At 45.1% G+C, this 24,279-nt stretch overlaps 2 protein-coding genes across 5 annotated transcripts; one reads left to right on the forward strand and one right to left on the reverse strand.

Moving 5' to 3' along the window:
* Positions 1-735: 735 nt before the first annotated feature.
* B4GALT2 (beta-1,4-galactosyltransferase 2) lies at positions 736-15,247 on the forward strand. Of its 4 annotated transcripts, none has more exons than XM_089514976.1 (7): positions 740-1,055; positions 7,776-8,136; positions 10,093-10,328; positions 11,091-11,281; positions 12,266-12,388; positions 12,756-12,906; positions 13,754-13,840. In XM_089514976.1, exons 2-6 carry the CDS (start codon positions 7,824-7,826, stop codon positions 12,862-12,864), a joined length of 972 nt encoding a protein of 323 aa, XP_089371102.1. In that variant the 5' UTR covers positions 740-1,055; positions 7,776-7,823; the 3' UTR covers positions 12,865-12,906; positions 13,754-13,840. The 4 variants fall into 4 exon arrangements, with proteins under 4 accessions (XP_089371101.1, XP_089371100.1, XP_089371102.1 ...); XM_089514973.1 differs by having other exon boundaries at positions 741-1,055; positions 12,756-12,860; positions 13,754-15,247; XM_089514975.1 differs by lacking the exon at positions 12,266-12,388 and having other exon boundaries at positions 736-1,055; positions 12,756-12,860; positions 13,754-15,247.
* Positions 15,248-15,635: 388 nt separating this feature from the next.
* Positions 15,636-23,751, reverse strand: LOC149316181 (von Willebrand factor C domain-containing protein 2-like). The gene is made up of 3 exons (XM_089514977.1): positions 23,034-23,751; positions 17,229-17,358; positions 15,636-16,439 (listed from the first exon to the last, which is right to left on the reverse strand). The coding sequence occupies exons 1-3, from the start codon at positions 23,361-23,363 to the stop codon at positions 16,261-16,263; spliced, it is 639 nt and encodes a 212-aa protein (XP_089371103.1). The 5' UTR covers positions 23,364-23,751; the 3' UTR covers positions 15,636-16,260.
* Positions 23,752-24,279: the final 528 nt, after the last annotated feature.

The raw sequence follows: 24,279 nt of genomic DNA on the forward strand, positions 1-24,279 counted from the left end.
ATAATAGGATTTATTTATATACCGCCCAATCACTGGGAATCCGAGCGGTTTACAACAGAGGGATAACAGACGGTTCCCTGACCTCAATGTTTTGTTCTGGTTCTACTAAGAAAGTTGGATAACTACAATGACATAAACGTTATTTGGGAAGTTTCTTTTATCATAGGCTTTTGTGGGTTTTTTGGGCTATCTGGCCATGTTGATTTTCATGTATCTATTTTTCTTGTGATAGAGGTCCAAAAGAAATCATACATTTGAGACAGCTTTAACTGACCTCACTCAATGCTTGGGAATTCTGGGAAATAATATCTATATCTATATCTATGTGTGTGTGTGTGTGTATGATATTAAATATGTGTATATGATAATAAATATTATATATGCGTGTGATATATATATATATATATATATATGATAATTATATATATATGATAACAAATATTGTATATGTGTGTATGTGATATAATATATAAATAAATAAATATGATAAATATTATATATATATATATATATATATATATATATCTGTGTGTGTGTGTGTGTGTATATATATATATATATATATATATATACCACCCAGAGGTCCCCAAAGGTGGCGAAGGCGAAGAAGGGGAAGCAGCAGCAGAGGCCTGCTCCTGGCTGGGGACGCCGCCCTCGATTTCCGCGAGGCCTGGAGGAGCCTCTCCGGGACCGGCCCCCCGCGGCCCTGGCTGCCGGGGCTGAGGAGGAGGAGGAGGCGGGAGAGAGGGAGGCCTGGGCGGCGGGGAGGATGGCCGTCCGGGGCGGCGCTGCGACTGCGAGGGAGGCGAGAGGCGGAGCTGCCGCCACCGAAGAGGAGGCCTGAGCCGGCGCCCCTCCGCCCTGGGCGGCTCCTTGGCCTCCGCCTGCGCTGCCGGGGATGGGGCGGAGGGCCCGCTGCCGCTGCTGCCGCTGCCTCCGGTGCTGGCCGAGGAGCAGCCGCCCGCTCTGAGGCCGGGCCGGGCTGGGCTTGGGCCGCCCGGCCCGGACGCCTAAAGAGAGAGACTGAGGAGGAGGAGGACGAGGAAGCAGCGGCGGTGAGGGGACCCTCGCCTCGCCTCGCCTGGCGTGGGGAGAGTGCGCGTTGTGTTGTTGTGTGCTGTATTTGTGTCTGTGGGCTGGGTGTGTTCCTCTATGGACCCCCAGACCCACGCCTTCTCTCGCCCTTGCCTCGCCTGGGTGCCCTGTCTCCGAGGAGGCCTTGTTACCTCACATTTTGGGGGTAGAAGCAACACTATTGTGTGTGTGAGAGGGAGAGAGAGAGAGAGAGAGAGAGGATGGCGGTGTGTGTACGTTGGGCGTCGGTGGAGGATGCTCTGGTTGTGGCTGTGTCTGATACAACTCTGTTTACTACACACAGTTGTGGAGGGAAAAGGTGTGCCCCATTGAGCCCCTCTTCTCCTTCCTTCCTCCCTCAAGATGGCTCCTGCACAATCCCCGAGGCGCTGCCTGCCTCCGCGAGGAGGAGAGAGAGAGAGAGAGGAAGGGAGGAAGGCTGGCTTGGGGTGGTCTCTGACTGGGAGGTGTGTTCGGGCACCTGATGCCCTCCTCCTCTTCCTCCTCCTCGCCCGCCATTTCAGGGCAGGCAGGGTCACTTTTGGGGGTTCAGGTCCTTATGGATTCCTGCCAAGTCAAGGAGGGGGTCCCCTGTGTCAGGTTTTTATTTGGTGGCATCTAACACACACATACGCCCACAATCCGGCCTTTCTCTGAGGAAAAAGCGAAAGGGAGCAGCTGCTTATATATATCTTCAATATAGACAGAGAGACAGAAGGGGGGGGGGATTTGTTTCTCCTTTTGGCTGTCTATGGGATCCTCCATATATATATATATACATATAGAGAGAGAGAGAGAGAAGAGAGAGGACCAGTTTGTTTTTCCTTTTGGCTGTGTGTGGGATCCTCAACACACACACACATATATATATGGAGAATCTCATGGACAGTCATATATAGAGAGAGAAAGAGAGAGGGAGGACCAATCTGTCCTTTTGGCTGTTTGTGGGATCCTATATATATATAGAGAGAGAGAGAGGGAGGACCCATTAGTTTGTTTTTTTGGCTGGCCATGGGATCCTCCAAATATATATATATATATATATAGAGAGAGAGAGAGAGAGAGAGAGTGGACCAATTTGTTTGTCCTTTTGGCTATCCATGGGATCCTCAACAGACACACACACACACATATATATTTGGAGGATCCCATGGACAGCCAAAAGGACAAACAAATTGGTCCTCTCTCTCTCTCTGTCTCTCTCTCTCTGTGTGTGTGTGTGTGTGTGTGTGTGTGTGTGTGTGTATATATATATATCCAAATATGTTGAGGATCTCATGGCCAGCCAGAAGGACAAACAAATGGGTCCTCTCCCTCTCCCTCTCTCTCTCTATATATATGGCTGTCCATGGGATCCTCTCTCTCTCTCTCTCTCTCTCTATATATATATATATATATATGGAAGATCCCATGGACAGCCAAAAGGACAAAGAAATGGGTCCTAGAGCAGATCAAGCCAGAAACCTCCCTGGAAGCCATGATGACCAAACTGAGGCTGTCATACTTTGGACACATTAGAAGGAAGGACTCATTGGGAAAGACAGTAATGGTGGGAAAGGTGGAGGAAAGTAGGAAAAGAGGAAGGCACACGCCAGATGGATGGACTGAGGTCATGGGTATAGTGTTGTAGGAATTAAGTGGAGCAGTGTTGGACAGGGGGTCTTGGAGATGTCTCGTCCATAGGGTCTCCATGAGTTGGGATCGACTCGAGGGCAGTTAACAACATATATATATATATATATATATTGACACCCTCCTGCAAAAACAGACTCGCCAATCTTCAAGCCCCATAGGCTTTAATGGGGCATGTGCCTGTGAGCACGCACAGGGCATGTGCCGTGGGGGGGTGCCCCATTGAAAATAATGGAGGTTGCCCCTCCATGAATATTCAAGACCGCGGACCTCAGGTCCACGAGAACAGAGGGGCAACTGTACATGGGGCTTCCTAATGAAGGTAACACAGGGAGAAGGAGTAGAGTGAGTGGAGGTTGAGTCTCCCTTATCTGAAATGCTTGGGAGGAGAAGCTCTTTGGATTTTTGGAACATTTGCATGCCCACAATGAGATACCTTGTGGAGAAGAGACTCAGGTCCAAACATGGATGCAAGCTACATGAAAAGATATTCCATGTCAACAAGTCTTGCTCTCTCAACCTCAGGGCAAAGCTATGGCAAACCTCCTCTGAACAAACTTTGCCAAGAAAACCCCAGCATAGGTCTGCCTTAGGGTTGCCATAAACCAGAAAGGACTTGAAGGCACACAACAACAACAACAGAAAATGCCTGTTGTTCGTTGCCTTAATTTGTACCACTGAAATGAAGAAACCTTGAAGTAAACAGGAATTGGTTTTCAAGTGGCTGTGAGCTCCATTCAGTTCTGGTACTCAAATTATTCTGTGCAGAGTTCTTTAATTTTAAGTGTGTATGCTTTTGTATCAGGCTCCAGTTGGTGGATCTTGGGTTTGAAGTAAAAAAACAAAGTCAGTCCTGATGTCTATAGAACGGTCTTGTTGCTGGCACTGGATTGGTTGAGCAAAAAAACTTGGCTGGCAGCAAGTTATCTTTCCTGGCATTGCTATTTGCCTGTGGGTTTTTCTGAAGCCAAATGCTCCTATGCCCCTTGAGAGTCCATATGGGAAATGGAAGCCGATAATAAGAGTGCCTGATCCGAATAGGTTTCCTTTTATTATTGTATTCAGAAGTAGCTTGCGATATGTTTATCTGGAAAGCAGAGGATTCCTCACTGCCTTGTATTTTCCTGGTGCACAATGTTTTCACATATAGTTCCTTCCCAAACAATAACCTGAAACACATATGCCAAGAAATGTTTGTGAGGGATGATATTGACTCATAGCTGTGTTTTTGACTTCAGCTGAAACCTGAGTATTTGTAAATGCCAACAAATGAACTAAACATTGTTGTCTGCTCCCTGAAGATCTCCAGCAGAAGAGAGGGCTAAATTTCAAGTTAAATTATTCACAGCCAAGGAGCAGCCCAGCTGCAGCCTGGCTCCATTAGTGGATTGTTAACATTGCGAAAAGCTCATCTCTCCATTAACCTGCGTTTTGCACATCTTGCCTGCACTCTCTGTACAATAGGATATCCAGGTACATACTTAATGAAGGGGGAAAGGAGTTAAGAGGTAGGAGGAAAGGCAGTGAGACCTGGGAAGTTTTTAACCGTTCAAGGTTCAATTTCTCCCACTCATTTCAGAGGCCTAGATAATGTTCTAGGGGTAGGAGGGTGGCTAATGATCCCCTGTTTTGTATATTATCTTCTGCAGACATGTCTTGCTGGGTATGCTGCACAATGACAGGGAAGCTAGTTTATTCCTCTGCAAGGATTTGGAAAGCAGTGGGATATCACCAGCCATGATAATCTGCAGTTGAGATTCCAGGGCTCCTCTTCAATAGAGCCAGTCCTCTGCTACCTATAAAACAATTACATGGTCCTGGTGTAGGAGTATGACTCTTGTTCAGCTGTGATGCAGTAGGTCAATGGGTTTGGCAAAAGCAGAAGAGTACAGTGTAGGAAATTTGCAATTAGTTTGTAGCTTTGGTCTTTCCTGTGCTGCTTTCTTTCTTTCTATGGGCCTGAACAGACAGGCCAAAATAAAGCTGCTTTCAGCCACTTTGGAGGTATGCTGTTTAAATTACACACACATCTTAAGAGGCCAGAAGCTGTGCCAAAGCTGCACTCCAGTCCTTTGGACTGGAGCATGGGTTTAGTACGGCTTCCAGCCTTTTAGGATGCATGCATCATTTAAACAGCACACTTCCAAAGTTGCCCAAAGCAGCTTTATTTTGACATGTCTGTTCAGGCCCTATGTTTTCTACTCTTGCATTTTCCTCATTCTATTAATTGCTCAGTGGTCTTGAGTCAAAACTGTTGTGAGATGCTTCATTCCCCCCATGTTTATATTGCTGTTCCCTCCATCCTAAGAATCCCCTGTGAGTTCATCTGCACTACACAAGATATTACTTTATATGTCATATCTCCCTCCTACTATCTGTAGTTCAGTGAAAAACTTAAAACTCCTATGTAGCTCACCAAATTTATTATATTTATTTGTATCCTGCTCTTTCCCCAGAACTGGGACTGAGAGCGGCTTCACAACATTTAAAAACAATACAATTAAAGACATAGAAAAGTGATACATTAAAACAGAATTAAATTACAAATTTAAAGTGGCATAACTGTGCAAAGCAAATACAAAGACATAGTAGGATGTTTGGGACACAGAAATTTAGAAGGGCAGTGTTCCATAAACTCTTTCCACCCTCTGCTGTTTTCACAGTCTTCATAGTTCAAGAGCTTCAAAAAGCTGTAGTCTCTATGTGTTGATGGGTTGTATCTCATGTTTAATTCATGTTTTCTATATTACAGCTGCTATAAAAGTTCCGAACACATAGGAAATAGTACCTTTAAATGTACACAGATTCTACCACTTACCCTGTGAAAACATTCAACCATATCCTTCAAACTGAAGGCCAAATGATTTTGTTAGGAATAGTTTTATTTTTTTATTTTTTTATATTTGTGTAAATTAGATCCGAGTGAAGTGAAAAAGTTAGTGATTGTGAATTTGGTAGAGGTGTAAAAATAAGTATGGAGGTATGCTCTTGTGGAGGCAACTTTTGAAAAGAGTAATTGCCCCAAATCCTTCCCTGCAATTTCTTCTGGGAGATGTGTCAGTGCACTTGTCTTTTCTCTCTGCCCACCCCACATTTCCTGGTAAGGAGATTGGTTTCTTCCCCTTTGCAGTAGCTGTAGAAACCTCTAAACTAGTTATGCATAGAAAAAAATTGTTGTTTTATTTCCAAAGATTTCATGGAATTAAGGTTTCATGGAAGAGAGAGATTTAATGGAATTAAAATATGCTGGCAAGTGTATTGTTTTACAGCTGTGTTTGACACGTTAAATATTTTATGAGTAGCCAACTAGTTGACTGAATGAAACGGCTTATTATAACTTTCTCTGTATTGAGCTGAGAATTGGATGTCTTTCTATGTTGCCTAAAGGAGTGTGATTTGAAAACTCCTATTCCCTTTCATCAATAGTAGGAAATCCTATGTTTTATGTAATCTATTGTTAGGTGTTCCCCATCTAATACAGTCTTTTCAAGTAAGGTGCCCTTCTTATGCTTTAGATTAGAGATCCCATCAACCCCAGACAACATAGCCAATCATCAGTGATGCAGGGTAAAACATCTGTAGGATACCAGGTTGAAAAAAGCTGATCTAACATAATCCTGCCATATGCAGGCCCTATTTGCTACCTCTTAATGTTTCAAACAGAGAGGAGCAAAAGAGCAGATTATTCACAGAGACTGATGCCTCATGTACATTGACGTGACTTTGGCATGCAAGCCATCTTCAAGTCACTGTAGGTGGGACTTGATGGGGCAAATTAAAGGGCAAAAATCCCTGGGAGTTCTAGCTCACTCTTGTGTTCTGTTCTTTCTACTGGCTTTCTGCCATTATTCTGTGAATCCATTGCCAAAAGAGAGAAATCAAGCTGATAAGATCAGGAGCTTTCTACCCATGTGCAGTAGTGCCCTATTTCCCTGCTTTACCCCATCTCTACAAAAATATGGGACTCAGCTTGGTATGCCAGGATTTCAGAGTGAAAGTGGAATAGCCTCTCTTAAATATAACCCACATGCAGAATTATTTCTTTCCAAATGCTGTGTGTTTCTCTGAAGAGATGTGATGAAAGTTGTTTGATCTATGCTCTTTAATATGTGTGTGTGTGCCAGCAGTGTAGATTTTTGAAGGGGCTAAGAGTTTAAAGAGATTACTAGTTATATAGAGGAACTAGCTACATACACAGTGGAGGGGTCTGGTATGGGGTCTGGCTCAAAAATGCTAGGAGCTTGTTCTGGCTAATGTCTGAACTGTCACTGGCAAAGATAAGAGAGGTCCTGCCTGCATTCAGGGAAAGGGACACGCTGTCTATTTTAGGTTCCACCTCAAGTAATTCTCATGCCTGCCTTTCTCCATGCTCAAGGAACTCCACCACCTTCTTTTTTCTATTAAAGTCAGGACTACTGTTGTTGAGTGGATTGCCACCTTTTTCCATCTTAATACTCCCTTGGATATATGGGCTTGCTTTTACCCAGCTGCCAGTATTTCTCTGTAGAAGGAGATGGGCTATCTGCAGAGTTATGAGATAGAAATTGCTTGTCTACATAGTTTAGAATCAATATCCATCACATAAGTATGTGTAATCTTTCTGCAAGATGGCTTGGATGAGGTGGAGACTAGTAATTTCACCCAGAAAATGCTCTCAAAATCAGTAGGAGGGTTAATGTTTGCATGTATGGTATGCATAAATAACTGAAGTCCAAATGCAAACTCTGTGCATCTGGGAAAATGGACTATAATCTAGAAAAGCTCATCCCAAAACAAATCTGTTAGCCTAAAAGATGCCACAAAACTTAGTGTTACTTTCATCATGCTATTTATGAAATGGTAGAAGAGAAAAAACGGGTCTTGTGAGACTTACAAAGTATTTTAGCACAAGCTTTCATCACTTCCATTTCCCTCAGATGCCTTGATGGTGTACAATGTTCAATCCTCAAGTATATATGTCCAGGCATATTCTTGTGGGGCTGGAAGGAATAAATTTCAGAAGAGGTGGATGAGTGCTGTTAGTGGGAAGGGTGTGTTTCCTGATGTTCTCCTCTTTTCTACCCCTCTAGGCCTCCTAATCTATGCTCCCCTGATGCTGGCTGGCCTGTGCCCAGAAGATGAGCAGATTGCTGGTGGGGGTGACCCTGGAGAGGATCTGTAAAGCTGTACTACTCCTATGTTTACTACACTTCCTCATCATCATGATTCTCTACTTTGATGTCTACGCTCAGCGCCTGGACTTTTTCAGCCGCTTCAATATACGCAACTCTTCTCGCTCTCTTCTACCCTACGTCAACATCTCTCGGCCAAATGGTACTGCTGGGCCATTGGGCTCTGAGCTCTTGGCCCCGAGTGCCAAGTCAGTTGGGAGCAACAGCACCATCACCGAGAAGCCCTTACCACCCTGCCCAGAGATGCCTCCTGGCCTAGGTGAGACTGAAGGGAAGCCTTTTGACTTCTCACCCCTTGTAAGTCCATTGCATACTTTCTCTGTGCTGCTTACCACCTGTTGGGTTCTGTCTTGGCTTCTTGCCTGTACAACATGACAGGTGGCCTCTAGGTTCAGATGCAGGAAGGAACTGGAAGATCTAGGAAACTACCAGTCAGGCATGGTATTACAAATCCTGGAATCTTATACCCTCTTCAAACTTTAATCTCGTAGTCAGGATACCACTGGAAGTAAGTGGGCCACAGTAGGTCAGAGCTTGCACATTAATGATTGCTTTCAGTGACCTTTTCAGTAACCAGATAGTGGATTTTTTTTCCTCCCCAGACTTCTTCTCTCTCCTTCCTAGAGGGGCATATTTCTTTATCTTCCTCAATTTTGATCTCCCAACTTGCTGTCTTTCTTCCATGTCTTCATTTGCCTCAGTTCTTACCAAAGTAGATTAAATTCTATGAAGGACATAATGATGAGACCTGATTAAATTAATCAGAACTACCCCATGGAATGCAATTTATTCCATGCAGACCCTGGGCTTCCTTATGGCAGAGTCTGTAGTATCCTGTAGCATTCAGTAAGTTTAAACCTGTATTTACAGGTTTGCTAGTTGGTTACATGCAGGTTCTGTCCTCAATGCTGGCATCACAGAACACAGGACTCAAAACATGATTTAGACTGCTGATATAGCAGATGGTTTGTGATTCTGATAGCAGGATTCAAAGCTTAGAAAAGTATTTGGGGGGGGGTCTGCAACTTTCAGAATTCCTCAGAATATGTTCTCAACTAAGAGCTGATATAGCAGATGGTTTGTGATTCTGATAGCAGGATTCAAAGCTTAGAAAAATATTGGGGGGGGGGTCTGCAACTTTCAGAATTCTTCAGAATATGTTCTCACCTAAGAGCTTTGAAAATCAGGCTATGTTCTAAAATAAGATATTTGAGGACTACTGTGTATGGCTACAAAGAGATGGGGAAAGGGCTACTCATGGTGTTAGTTTGAATCCTCCTCCACTTCCTTATGCTAACCTCTTATAACAAATGAAATATGCTATCTTTTACTCCATTGATGATGGTTGGAGGGAGCATTTAAGGTTTAGAGTAACTTCAGTCCTGAGTGGATTTCAAATGACTGGCACCTTCTCCAATGCAAAGTTGATTTTACTTCTATTCATCCCTGCCTATCAAATGATTGCTACCAGTAACAGACTGCCATGCTGCAGCTTCAGATCAGGATTGATTTGATTTGCTAGAACTTAGAAATGTTATATTTTTGGACTACAATGCTGAGAATTCCTGAGACAACCTGCTCATGCTGGCTAGGAAATTCTGGGAAGTGTAGTACAAAATGATAATGTTTCCAAGCTCTTTCTTTTTCATAGGAATGTAGACAGTTATTCATTATTTCCCTGGAATGTTGGAGAGGTGAGTGATTGCATCCTGCTCTGTAACTGTTTCTGTGCCTGCTGACAATCCTGTTTGGTTCTCAGGACAACTTTGAATCACTTAGGTGGCCAATACCAGGTCAGCATGATTATTAATAAATATAATCAATGTTTTATTTAGGAATGTGGGTTAACAGTGCTTTGAATGTCTGCTGCCTCTGTGTCTAGTTTGGGTCTTAGGTTTCTTTGTAGAACTTCTGTGGACATTGCCCTGCCACCCTGGCTAATGAAAGTGGCATGGTCTGTTTGAGATGTGTTCAGCCATGAGGCTGTGCTGGACATGGATGGCTAAAGTGGTCCACGTGGATCCCCAAGGGTCCGTGGGAGACTCGATGGGGATCTATGGGGGTCTAATCTTCACATTTTTTGATGAGTTTTGGGAATATGGTAGAAATGTAGCAGCAGGGGGTCCACCGAAACCAGTAAAATTTTGAAAGTGGTCTACGAGAAAAAAAAGTTTGGGAACCTATGGTCTAGATAATGGTGTCCTTTCTCCTGCAGTCGGCCGGCTCCTTATTGAGTTTAGCTCTCCCATGAGCATGGAGAGGGTGCAGCGAGAGAATCCAGATGTGCAAGAGGGTGGCAAGTATTCACCACCAGACTGTGTGCCTCGCCAAAAGGTGGCCATCCTCATCCCTTTCCGCCACCGGGAGCACCACCTCAAGTACTGGCTGCACTATCTGCACCCAATTCTACGACGCCAGAAGGTGTCCTATGGCATCTATATCATTAACCAGGTGTGTTAGGAGAAATAATATTGGTGGGGTGGGGGTTGGGAAACCAAGGTGATTAGGCTTAGCACATAATTCTGCCTGATCAATATGGGAGGAACCTGACAGAGGGGAAGTGTGCATCTCAATCTTTGTGAACATAGGCCTATTTATTGTGATTGGAAATCTGAGCAGGGATGAGCAACCTGCAGCCTCATGGCTAATATCAAACACCCTCTGCAAGCAGTTGCTTCAGATAATTACTAAGCGCAATTGGACCTCCGTGGCAGACTGCTGATTAGAGAGAGAGGGAAAAAAAGGAGGTGGTAGATAAAGAAAGAAAGAGGAGGGGTGTCAGAAATAGAAGAGGTTGAACGTACCTTTGACTATGCCTTACTGTTGCTGGCTTTCTCCTACCCTCTGCTAGCTTGTAACCCCAGCTGATTACTGTGATTAAAAAACCTTCCACACACAGGCATAAAAGAGTTACTCACCGTGAAACACAGGCTTCCAACTTTTGGGGCAAGCACTGTGTCTATGACCAATGCAGCTGAGAGATAAGCATGGAGGGCTGGACAGATGCTTTTTACATGCTTCCTCGTTTACCTTGATTTCAGGCATGCTGTCTGATATGATCACTGCTTTGAAATATGGTATGTGGGATTTTGCAAAATCATTTCAGGAAGGCCCAGTTTTAGAAAATGAAAAGTCATGAGAGGCTGTGCAGAGGTATCTTGAAAGAATAATGGCAAAGGGCTTGATCCTGTTCTTAATTATCTTTCCCTATAGTTTGGCGAAGATACTTTTAACCGAGCCAAGCTGCTGAATGTGGGCTTCCTGGAAGCCTTGCGAGATGATGAGAGCTATGACTGCTTCATCTTCAGTGATGTTGACCTTGTGCCCATGGATGATAGGAATCTGTATCGCTGCTATGACCAGCCCAGGCACTTTGCTGTCGCTATGGATAAATTTGGTTTCCGGTGAGTGAGTGGACTGGAGGTCTCCTTGCCAAATGGTCTAAGCTGTACTGGGAATTGCATTAGACTACTATAATAATCACCTCACCATGCATATTATTTTATAGTAAACAATACCAAAGGGTTCATAGATCTGCTCTTCATTAGTTTCAAAACCAGCAATTTAGGATCCCACACAGACATCTCCTGGTCAACTATACAAGAGCTTCTTAACCAGGAATTAACATTGTGGCTTCATGCTCTTTGATTTTTTTACTGAGACACCAGTAGCCCTTTGAAAGTGTTAGGTTTGAGACAAAGTGAAATGTGGGGTATGATCTTGTGTGTGCACAAAACTGTGTACCGCAGTTTTAAATCTTTCACTTTGAAGGTTCTCTGGATGAGTATGGCTTTCCTTCATAGAGAAGGCACTTGCACCCCTTGTAGTTTGGGCCTTGTGGGAAACTCATGTGTTGGCCATTAGTTTGGCTCCTGTAGTCCAACAACATTTGGAGGGCCACTTGTACCACACACCAGCAGTATAAAAACTTTCTTCGCTCTTACGGATCCATATTTCTCAGACTGCTAAATCATTTATAGGGTTTCAATGGTTAAAAGTCTTTTCTGTCTCCTATGTGAGATGCAAAAACATTCCAAGGATTTGGCATTGCATTACAGAATGGACATTTACAAAACATTTATGCAGCTGATATAATGAAGAGGTTGGGTTCTCATGAGACTATTTCATATTGTAAAGTGAAATAATCCACCAGGGTCTCTTACCCTGTCTTCTCTTAGTTTGACAGGTAAGTGTGTGTGAAGTAGTATCTTGAAGTTCAGTAAGGAAATGGAAAACTGGGAAGGATTTAGGGAGAGCATGATATAGTGGGAGCAATAGTTGACATGGCAACAAGGCTCTAAAATGCAGGAGGATGGTCCAGGGTCTGTACTCCTAAAACTATTCCTAAGCTTTGACTGATCTCCATCTCTCATGCTTGTCTCCTGCAGGCTGCCATATTCTGGCTACTTTGGAGGTGTCTCTGGCCTGAGCAAGACACAGTTTCTGAAGATCAATGGCTTCCCTAACGAGTACTGGGGATGGGGTGGGGAAGATGACGACATCTTTAACCGGTGTGTAAGAGACTGGGATGGACCAAATCTGATCAGCGTTTGTTCACTATGGGTTGGTTATAATAGCCATGCGGGAATTGGTATGGGGGACAGTGTTGTCTTGTGGGTTGTGATAAGTGCACAAATGATGGCACATAATCACTGTTTTTTTCTAGAATGGTCTTGTCTCTGAAACAGGAGGGTGTATATGCAGGTTGCTCTTCAGCCAGACATATATCTGTGATCTAGAGCTCTAAAAACCAGGAGTGGGGAGAGGTCTGATGGGTGAAAAATAATTACTGCCTTATTTCAAGTGAGGGCAGAGCATGGGCTTGTGTGAAACCAATCATTTTGCTGATCCTCTGAGCTGTAATTTTTCTTTGTATAGAATCTCACTGAATGGCATGAAAGTGTCCCGTCCTGATGCCCGTATTGGGCGTTATCGCATGATCAAGCATGAGCGTGACCGGCACAATGAGCCCAATCCTCAGCGGTGAGAGAGCCCGTGCTGTTTCCATACATAGTCCTCTACAAGCTAAGTAATTCACATACGACATAAAACCCTAGTCTTCAATTTATTTTCTCTTTGTAATACTACGCACAGATTACACATATCTGTGGCCTTCTAGAAGCTATTGGACTCTAATTTCCATCAACCCTAACCTTAGGGCCATTGGCAATTAGAATACAAAACATAGGAAGAGGCACAATCATAGCTGGAAAGATTACTTTAGGAGACTTGTATTGTTAGTCCCAACCAGAGTGGACCTTTGAATCAGTTTTTTTAGTCTTTGATGTAGAACCAGAGACATGTCTCACCTAGCAGGGTATTCCATTTTGGATCATTAGAGGTCAATAAACTCACCCCAGTTTCATAACATCCTGGCTGCCAGAAACACATCAGCATTCTACTCGAAAGCAGAGTGGGATAACCTGTCTTCCATAGTGCATTCATGATGTTCAGCTGTCTGGGCTCCCATTAAGCCTTCCCTCCATGGGATTTCACTAGAGATTCTTGTTTTAGCTTCTTCCCATAGGTCTCAGTTGTGAGACTCTAGGCCTAAAGGGCTGTGAATAAACTGACACACTTTACGAGTTCAGAGGAAACATTGCCATTTTAGTAATCCTATACAGTATTAATGGAATAATATTCAGAAAATGCTTCATATGCTGGTGATGCTATGTAGAAATTGCTGCATTGTTCATTTGTGATCTCTTAAGTAAGATACTAATCCAGACTCCTTCCAAGTAACCAAAATGCTGTTAGATCTTCTGTTTGATTATTTGGGAGGATATATGATAAGTTATGCTTTCATTGGTGTTAGTTTAAATGTTAGTGTCAAGCTTTATGTGTATGATAAGATTATCTCTTGATTCTCCTGACAGGTTCACCAAAATTCAGAATACCAAGGTGACCATGAAACGTGATGGCATTGGCTCACTGCAGTACCGCCTAGTGGAGAAGTTTCGCCGTCCCATGTACACCAACGTAACGGTGGAGATTGGCCGGCCACCACCACGTCCCCCTCGGGGTTGACTCTTTGCTGCCTGGCCTTGCCCATGGCCCCATGCATGAGGAGCTGTGTGGATTCCAGCCCTGACTGGTTCAGAGGACTGTGTCCTGGCTCAGAGGACCTGTCTGCCTCCTTTGTGGGAAAGGGGGGAAAGGCCAAGAGAGAGGTCTTTGCCTTGTCCTTGCCTTTGGCTGAAGCCCCATCTCCTTATCACTAATTGGTTCTTCACAGTGCCCTATCACAGAATGGGGAGTGAATGCTGAGTGTGCTACAGTGCCTGGCTCTGTGCGTGAGGGTTCTGGGCACAGCCAAGCCCCATTCCTGATTGAAAGGTGCCCTAGAGGAAAGGAAGACCAGTGCAGAGCCATTCCTGAACTATTTGCAGGGCCATGTCCCTTAACTATTCCAGAAATACAGTAGCTGTTCTTTCTCCTCCTCCTCCTTGCAGCCTGAAAGACTGTACTGCCTTTTTGAGCCTTCCTTCCAGGGCATGACTTGGTCCTATGCCAATGGCCAGCTGTCCAATTATCAAGGTGGTTCACTTGTGCCCAGTATGAGAAGGACTCCATCCCAGCAGAAGGTCTGATAGGTCTGGCTACTGACCACCTCTTTCATGGCTTGGTGCTGTCCCCTGCTGGGCCCTGGCTGTCACTTTTGGGCTCTAGTAACGGGGTGTTTCATACAAACTTTCATAAAGAATACTTGAGTGCTTCCTGGGTTAGTGTGGCATGTGGCCTATCTGGCAAAGGGCAAGAAGCACCTTGTTCTTATTCTGCTGGTGAACTGGGCAGGTGGGTCAGGCAATGTAGTTGTATCTTTCCAACAGGATGGTTTCTGCTGGAAGGTGGGCTTATTTCTTTTTTCCATAGGCTCAAAGTGGCCTATGGACTTTTGTTGCTGAAGCAGGGAAGGCGAAGGTGGTTTTCTGTCTCTTCCCTTCTCCATTCTGACCCGCAATCCTAGCAAGCAATCTTCTCATCCCTGCACCATCTCCCAGCAACCAGCCCATAACCACTCATACTGCCCTTTTTGTCAAGCTGCCATCTGCCACCTGTTCAGGCCAGGCCCCTGGGTCTACTGTCTGTGTGTGACACATAGTGGCCCTGTGCCTAGTAACCTGGAGCTAAGAAGCTGCTGGTGTCCCTTAGTTTTGTTTATGGTGCCTGGCAGGTAGACTCTCCTGCACCTGTCCACTATAGGGTGGTGGCTGGGCCAGGCTTGAAGCCAGGCATAAGCGTGTTGCACAGCCCAGATGTTGGTGACTTTTGTACATTTGAATGTTTTGATCCCTTTTCAAGCCTATGGTGAATGCAGCACTGGTCACTATGATCAGACTTTTGTATTCAGTAAAGTTTCAAAACTTGGAGCCTCCTTGTATCTGACTTGAGCAGAGGTGGTGGATTGGAAAAGCACTGTAGGGGCAAGTTTCTGCAGCAGCAGAGTATCTGTGGCCTTCCACATGTTCGATTGCAGTTCCCATACGTCCTGGCCAGTAGTGAGGGATAACAGGAGTAACAGTTAAGCAACACCTGGATGGCCAAACATTCTCCCTTCTTGATATGTTGGTTATCCTTTTGATCATACTCATTTTGACAAAGTCCAAATGGCAGAGTTAAAGGCTAAATGCTTTGAAACTTAATTGCAGCTTCTTACACTTAGCCATCTTGTTTGCTTTCAGTGAAGGCCACTGGTCCAGAATGCTGTGCACATAGCTGTTGAGCCCAGGAGACAAGAGAAAACTATTCTAAAAGGATTCTTTATTGTCACATGTTCCAGAACTACAAACAAGTGAAACTGTTCAATAGGGATATGGTCTGTAAAAGATGCTTATTGTTTGATCAGAACTAGAATGAAACTGATGGGAATTGCAGGAGGGGTTGGATAGCAAGGTGTGAATAAAGGAACACACAAAAAGGGGACTTCCTGCCTCAAGATTTGTGGCAGGCTTGTCCTTTTCCTTCAGTTTAAGGGCTGAATTCAACTCCATGTATTTGAGGGCTGCATTCCAGTAGTAAGTGGGGCCAAATGCAAAGTGGCAATTGAGCCTTAGGAGGGGTATTTCAGTCTTTTAGAATAGGAAAAATATCTACAAAATCTGGGAAACTGCCAAAGGATGGAATGGAGGAAGGAGGTGTGGTCATCTGGAAAAGTCCAAAGGTTATATCCATAGAAGAAAGTGAATGACTGGATGAGGGACTGGGATTGGTAATTGTTTATTTATCTGGTTGGAGGGGGCTGAGTTGCGTTGGTTGGTGTGTGTGTGTGTGTGTGTGTGTGTGTGTGTATGCACTCATTGGAGCCTTTTGGTAAGGTCAGAAGCTTAAAAGGTTTGAAGGACAATTGTCTGAGAAATTGCTTTGTATTTGAAGGAATGCAAACCTAGTGTCCAGCTGTAGCCCGGCATCCCCGTAGTCGCTCACATTTGGCTAAACGATTTCCTTCCCAATAACCAGCATCTTGGCCATCGTGACAACGGCATCGGGTGCAAGGCCCCACCCAGATGCTCTCCCCAGCAGGAATAACACGACGTTGGCTCCCATCCACATAACAGTTGGGACCTGTGGAGACAGGAGCCTGTATTGGAATTTGTAAATATGTGTTTCCCCAGAAATTCTAGAAACAGACCTGGTACATCCTGCAAGTGTCTGAAAGGACAATTCCTCCAGCAGCTGAACTTCAGTCCTGTGCACCCCAATTCCTAAGAGAGCTCACCAGGTCTCTTTTAACCCTTCATCTGTGCTAAAAGCGGTTCTTTCATTGGATAAGGAGGACATATTTTATTATAAGCAAAGTTCTTCCTCTTAAAGAAGGGGGAAAGGCTAAACTTATCAATTCATTGACAATGATGGGTTTGCTGATGTTACTGAGCAGGGCTTGTTTTATAAATGCAAGGGTAAAGGATTCCTCTTGACATTAATGTCTAGTTGTAATGGACTGTAGGGGGCATTGGTCATCTCCGTTACTAAACTGAAGAGCCAGAGTTTCCTGAACACTATTTGTGTGTGGGGTGTGTGTGTGTGTCATGTTGCCAGCATGACAGCATGGAACGCTGTTGCCTTTCCACCAAAGTGTTACCTATTTATCTATTTGCACTTTTACGTGCTCTCGATCTGCTAGGTTGGCAGAAGCTGGGATTAATGACGAGCTCACTTCGTCACCTGGCACTTTGGGCTCAAACTTCCAACCTTAATGATTGTCAGAATTGGCATCTTAACCACTAAGCCACTGTTACCCTTTATGTTATCTATCTACCCTTCTCTCACTTAGGACAAGGGATCCTCAACAGCTGAAACAGACTAGGATGCCCCCATGGATCCCTTTACATGTTTGATAGGCAAGACTCTCACCATCCTTGCAGGTTGGGCAGCAATGGCCTTTTTCATAGATGGGATTGACGCAGGGTGGAGGGGCACAGTCTGCTACCAGGCAGCGGGCAATGCCATCTAGATCACAGGTACACTGCTCACACTCTGAGGGCTGCAGAAGACAAAGGTTGGTCAATGTGGTGAAGTATTATTAATGCTGCTATTATTATTATTATTATTATTATTATTATTATTATTATTATGTAGTTTTCAATAGCAGTGGCTTTCAATCTGTTTGGACAACATCACCAAGATCCCCAAGCCAGAATGGTAGCCACAGTCTAAAAAGCAGGTTTTCCAAGTACTGCTCTACATATATAAGACACATTAAATAATTTCCAGGAGTCACCATGCCTGTGTGGTATTTTGCAGTACGGATATTCACACAAACAGGCCGTGGATTATTTCGTCTCTTACAGAAGAGCCCTGGTTCTGCAATTTCATAGTGTTATTGCCATCAACTATGCATTTTCCCTTTGCCGCTTGGAGAGATCTGTATGCAAGCAGCTGAAAAATAGAAGATCAAGCGGAGATGTTTAAATACCTGTGCTTCCCCCTCATCTATTGGGGAAAAGGTGAGTCCATTCATAATGGAAACCCAGTGTCTACCTTTTTTTTGTAATGTGTGAATCATTCTTATGTTAGAATGGATGGTCATGGCAATACTAGGACGATACCATTAGAGGGCGCTCTCAACCAGGATTTAATTGGTTCTGTTGAGCAAAGAACTTGCCTTCTGATCTTCCTTGACTTCATGTTACCTTGCCAACCAACTGGTCAAGTATAGCACTAGGTTCTGGCCCAAACTCTCAGATATTCTTGAAGCTGATCACTGGAGAAACTGGTTTATGACAGGAAAAGGCTGAACAGTGAAAACAATGCACCTACTGTATGTGCGTGACTGTAAAATAATGAATTTAAATAAGGCAGAATTATCATGGATCTCAATATGCTTAAAAGGTCCACAACTCTTTGGACTAAGCCATCCAGGAAGCAATTCCCAGACCAGAATCTTCCTTAAAACATCCAACATCAAATGCAAGTATCTTCATCTGCCATTTATCTCTTCTCCACAGAGCTTGAGTCCAATATTGTCCAAGCCAAATTATTAATAAAAACTATAGCAGAGCAGATTCCAGTGCAATGAAGTTCTCATCAGTTTTGGATCCTATTCTCTGTTGCCCTTTTCCTTTCCTTTGTGGTGTCACGCCCATAAAGAGATTCTGCTTTCTTGGGTGGAATTCTCTCTCTTCTGAACCAATAGAATGATTGAACTCTTTCGGTAATGAGAAAGTTGGAGGATTCTTTAAATTGAGGTGAAGTGGTTTGTATTTTTTTCCAGTCACTTGTCTTTTACAGGTAATCTGTTAATCATAGAGTTGGAAGAGACCGTAACAGCCATCCAGTCCAACCCCCTGCCATGCAGGAAATCTAAAAGCATCCCTGACAGATGGCCATCCAGCCTCTGCTTAAAGAGCTCTAAGAAAGGAGACTCTATCACCTTCTGAGGAAGTGCATTCCACTGTCGAACAGCCCTTACTGTCAGGACGTTCCTCCTAATGTTGAGGCGGAATCTCTTTTCCTGTAGCTTGCATCCATTGCTCTGGGTCCCAGTCTCTGTAGCAGCAGAAAACAAGCTTGCTCCCTCCTCAATATGACATCCCTTCAAATAATTAAACAGGGCTATCATATCACCTCTTAACCTTCTCTTCTCCAGGCTCAACATTCCCAGCTCCCTAAGTCGTTCCTCATAGGACATGGTTCCCAGACCCTTCACCATTTTGGTCGCCCTCCTTTGGACACGCTCCAGTTTCTCAACATCCCTTTTGAATTGTGGTGCCCAGAACTGGATACAGTATTCCAGGTGGGGCCTGACCAGAGCAGAATAGAGTTGCACTATTATTTCCCTTCATCTACACACTATACTTCTATTGATGCAGCCTAAAATTGCATTGGCCTTGTTAGCTGACACATTGCACTGTTGACTTATGTTCAACTTGTGGTCTACTTGGACTCCCAGATCCCTTTCACACGTAGTTTCCTTCAGCCACGTGTCTCCCATCCTATATCTGTGCATTTTATTTTTCCACCCTAAGTGCAGTACCTTACATTTCTCTGTGTTGAAATTCATTTTGTTAGCTTTGGCCCAGCTTTCTTTCTTTCTTTCTTTCTTTCTTTCTTTCTTTCTTTTTTTTTTTTTTGGCCCAGCTTTCTAATCTATTAAGGTGATTCTGGAGTTTGATCCTGTCCTCAGGGGTATTACTACTACTCCTTATTTGATGTTGTCTGCAAATTTGATAAGTATGCCCCCAAGTCTGTCATCCAAGTCATTGATAAAGATGTTGAACAGCACTGGGCCCAGGACAGAGCCCTGTTAAGGTATTTTTAAACCAGAATCCCAAAGCTAAAAGATACAAATATCCATATATAATGTACTTAACTGTATTCAGACACTGTACAGGAAAAATATCAAATAATGGTCCAGATAACCCAGTGCTAGTGAATCCTGGGAACTGTAGTTTTCTGTGGCACCAGATCTCTGTCAGAGAAGGCTAAATGTTTCACAAAACTACGGTTCCAAGAATTCTCTAGCACTGAGCCAGGCTAGTTAAAGCGGTCTCAAAGCGGATTATTTCTGCAGTATGTTTTGGACCTAATGAGTCTTAGAGCAAAATCAAGCCTGAACTCTCCCTAGAAGTTAAAATGACTGAACTGAGACTTTCATACTTTATAGATAAATCGTGAGACAACATGACTCACTAGAAAAGACTATATAATGTTTGGTAAAATAGAAGGCACTGGCAGCCGGGGAAGGGAAAATCATACTATAGGTGGATTGACTCAGTCAAGGAAGCAACAGCCCTGCCTTTACAAGGCTTGAACAGAGCTGCTGATAACCAGGACTCACGGAGGTCTAATTGTGATTTCCTGCATGGCAGGGGGTTGGACTGGATGGCCCTTGTGGTCTCTTCCAACTCTACGATTCTATGATCTAAGTAAAAACCAGCTTGACAGCAAATAATGCTACATATATATGTAAAGTGTAACTAAAGTACATAGAAATTAAGCATTTCCCTTTCTAATATGCCTCTTTCTTATTTGGGGATGGGGTGGGGACTTTTCTAATGTAATTAGGAAGTCTAGTTGTGCTGGAATCCTGTTTATGTTTAGTTAGAAGTACTGATGAATTTCGTGGGATTTGGTGTAGTCCTAACCAAACTTTTCCTTAGATTTTGAATTCTGCCTGCCTGCCACTACCAGTTGCTTCCCAAATGCAGAGTATTCTAGTTCCAGGCATGGCTATGCTGAGTAGTTATAGCTAGACTCCAGAGGTCTAGGGACCAGGTCAGCTCAGTTTGGGCATCTTTACGCCATGAAGAATTAATGAAAGCACTACTAGGGAATGTGAGTTGAGAATGAGAAGACTCCAACTGTTCATTCCAAAATTCTGTGTTGTTCTAAAGAATTTGACCATGGATAAGTCAGCTGATAGAGGGGAGATGCCAAGGGATATCTGCCACCAAAGATGACACACGAGAAATGTTCAGAAGATTTGGTTGTTTAGATAACTAGGACAGTTCATCTGGGAGTGTGTTCTTTGTTCATTCTCTGGCTAGTGCATGGATTGGCCCTTTATTCATTAAGGCACCTTTTTGGGGGGCAAATACTAAATTGGCTGAGATTCTGCAGGTGTCAGTATGCTGTGTCTCCCAATCTGACCCTCTAAAACCCACCTTAAAAGCCAGGTGACTATACTGAATGAAGGAGATCTGTGATGCCAGTGAGTAGTGCACTGAAGAATGATGGATCCAGCCCCCTGCCATAGGTGAGCCATGGTGTGATGAGCAGAAGCAGTACCCCCAGTGGGGTCCTCTTCAATGACCAGGGCTTGCAGGTGGGAAGGGGCTGGATGTGTCTACCTCAATAGCCAGCACCTCAGAACTCCTTTGCTCAGTATAACTGCCTGCTTTTAAAGCAGAGTTTAGGGACATTTGTGATCATGGCAATGGTGCCATTGTAAATGTAAATAGGAAACTGTTATGCCATCATAAGCTTTCAGGTTAATCACATTGCAGCTATCTAAAAGGATGTGAGCCAATGTTTTCCCTAGATACATTGCTCCCACAAATGAGCAGGCTTTCAGTCTCTCACCTTTAAATGGATCTGACTCCCTTGGGACAGGGCAGATGACGTGCCAAGAGTCCCTGCTTCTCATACCATTTGCATCCAGCTCTGTTATGTCATAAATTGTTAGGACTGAGACTCAGGTCCTAAAATACACTATATGTAACTTTAGCAGCAACACACAATGGCCAGAAGAAAGGTGATGAACTGGCCAATGTCAGAGTTCAGATATAGAGATGATAGTTAGCTCCTGTTATCAATAATATTTCCCTTTTGACTTTGGAGTTGTCAAAGGAGTTTTTACCTTAGGCAAATATCATTATAGGTCTGCCAACCTGACAGAGTCCCTTCATCAGATACTTCTCTACACTCCAGAAAGACTTTGGGGGGGGGGGACTTTTTGGACTCCAAAAAGCTCTACTCACACTGTCTGACTGCTTGTGGGAGTTTGTTGTACGCACCTTCAAGTTGTTTCTTATGGCAAGCCTAAGGGTTTTCTGGGTCTGAGAGTGTCACTCACCCAAAATCACCCAGTAGGTTTCCATGGCCGAGCAAGGAATTGAATTCTGGGTGTCGTACTCCAAAATGAAATAATCCCAACTCTGCAAACTTTTGGCCAATTGTACATTCAGTTTTCTTTGGCTTCAGCCAAATATGGAAGAGAGTTCCAGAGTGGAGCAACAGAGTGGAGATAGCCCAGATTCCTGCTTTTGGTTCTTTAACTCTCCCATCTTATCAGATCAAGATTTAAAAGAAAAGTCATGTTCTCCTTGTGACTCCTAAATAGGTCCTCTTTTGTGAGCAAGGAGAGCCAGTATGGCATGGTGGCTTGAGTGTTGCACTACAACTCTGGAGAGCAGGGTTTGAACCCCAGCTCAGCCATGAAACCTACTGGGTAGTGGCATCAATAGGTGGGTGTGAAGGATGCAGGTGGCACAGTAACATCCCAGAGGGAGGTGTCACCCAGTGGGGTGGTACACCTGGTGCAGCTGCTAGGTGAGCAAGAAAGGATGTTGCATCCCTTTCTCACTTGCCCAACAACCAGAGCACTCCCTTCCGTTTGGGCTTTGGCGCAGCTGGAGCCACACTGGAGCCAAATGGGCTCCACTGCCCTGTCCAGTGGCTGTGGCTGTGGCTGTGGCTGTGGGTGCTGGGGGGGCAGTCCCTCCCATTTGGGTTTCTACATAGCTGCAACCATACTGGAACCCAAACAGACCTCGGACCCGTGGAAGCCTGCTCCCCACTGCCCCAGGTGACACCCAACTTCTGGTATGCCACCGCCACTGGGTGACCTTTGGCAACTCTTTCTCTCTCAGCCTCAGGGCAAGGATATGGCAAACCTCCTCTGAACAAACTTTGCCAAGAAAACCCCAGGATAGGTCTGCCTTAGGGTTGCCATAAGTCGGAAAGGACATGAAGGCACACAGCCATGCCCTGTGAGGAAGGCCTTAGGGAGGTGGGTCTGTTTAGCCTGGAGAAGGGAAGGCTAAGCCTTGAGCATCTTGATCCATCTGAGGAAGGAGGCTCCAGTCGAGGAAAGCTCATGCTACCGGCTTCTCTCTTCTTCCAGTGAGTCTCAAAGGTGCTGCAAGAAGATCCCTTTTGCCTCCTGCTTTCTCTATGCCTCTGCCGCCAGCCCCGCTCCCTCCCGGGCTGCCTTACCTGGAAGTGCTGCCCGAGCTGGAAGACCTGTCCGCGGTGCTCGCAGCCCACCTGCTCGCATCGGGGGCAGCAGTCGGAGGGGTAGTGGCTGACGTGGATGCAGGCGGAGGGCAGGGCGGCGCAGTCGGTGCGGGCGCAGGCCGGCCCTTCGGGGGTGCACTCGCACTGGGTGCAAGGGTCCCGCTCCAAGAAGTACCACTCGCCCACGTAGTAGAGGCTCCCGTGGGCCTCGCAGGTCTGGACCGGGCCCGACAGCCCCGGCAGGATGGGCCACAGAGTCACCGCCAGCAGCAGCAGCAGCAGCAGCCCAAGGGCCCAAGGAGTGGGCATCGCAGAGGGAGGAAGAGGAGGAGGAGGAGGAGGGCAAAGGGGGCACCCAGGTTGCCCCAAGCGGAGGCCCCTGATGGAGAAGGGTCCAGGCAAAACCCAGTACAGTACTGGTCGGCCTTTGTGCCACAGCCGCCGCCGCCTTTTCTTCCCCTCCTTCTCTTTCTCTTTCTCCTTCGTCTTCCCGCCCCTTCGTGAAATCTGAGCCGGTCCGAGGGGATCCAGAGCCCCTCCAAGCCAAGGAGGGCCCCGGAGCCAGGCCCAGGGAAGGAGGCAGGGACAAGGGGCTACTCCCGGCCTCAGACCCCGCCCGGCTTGGCCCACCGCCCCTTTCCTGCCTCCCTCCCCGGGTCCCAGCCCAGAGCCACCCGCCGTCCAGCCCTTTCCCTCTTCCCCCCGCCGTAGAAACCTCTGTGTTAAGTCAAAAGGCAAAGGGATCTCCTGGCACCTTTGGGACTCGAAAGAAACTAGCAGCATGAGAGATGTAGACACAGATCAGGATGTAAAGGGCTCCTGTGGCGCTTTCGAGTCATTGAAGGAAAGAAGGTGGTAGCAGGAGGATGAGAAAGGTCGGATTACTGTATAGATCGGGAAGAAAGCTGGTAGCAGGAGCGCGACAAATGTCGGTCTCTACAGATCAGGAGGCCAAGGGACCCTGTGACACGTTTAAGACTCAAAGAAAGAAAGAAGCTAGTAGCAGGAGAAATGAAGATATAAATCGGGATGTAAGGGGATCTAGTGGCTGTTTCGAAGAGTCACTGAAAGAAAGAAGTTGGCAGCATGAGGGTGGGAAATGTATATATAGATCAGGACGCAAAAGGGATCTGAGAGACACGTTTGAGACTCAAAGAAAGAATTTGGTAGCCTGAGAAATGTAGATACCAATCAGAATGCAAAGGGAGCTAGTAGCAACCTTTGA

This window comes from Sceloporus occidentalis, unplaced genomic scaffold (genome assembly GCF_023333645.1).
Source record: "Sceloporus occidentalis isolate IW3139 unplaced genomic scaffold, rSceOcc1.0.p SCAF_3, whole genome shotgun sequence".
Classification (NCBI taxonomy): domain Eukaryota; kingdom Metazoa; phylum Chordata; class Lepidosauria; order Squamata; family Phrynosomatidae; genus Sceloporus; species Sceloporus occidentalis.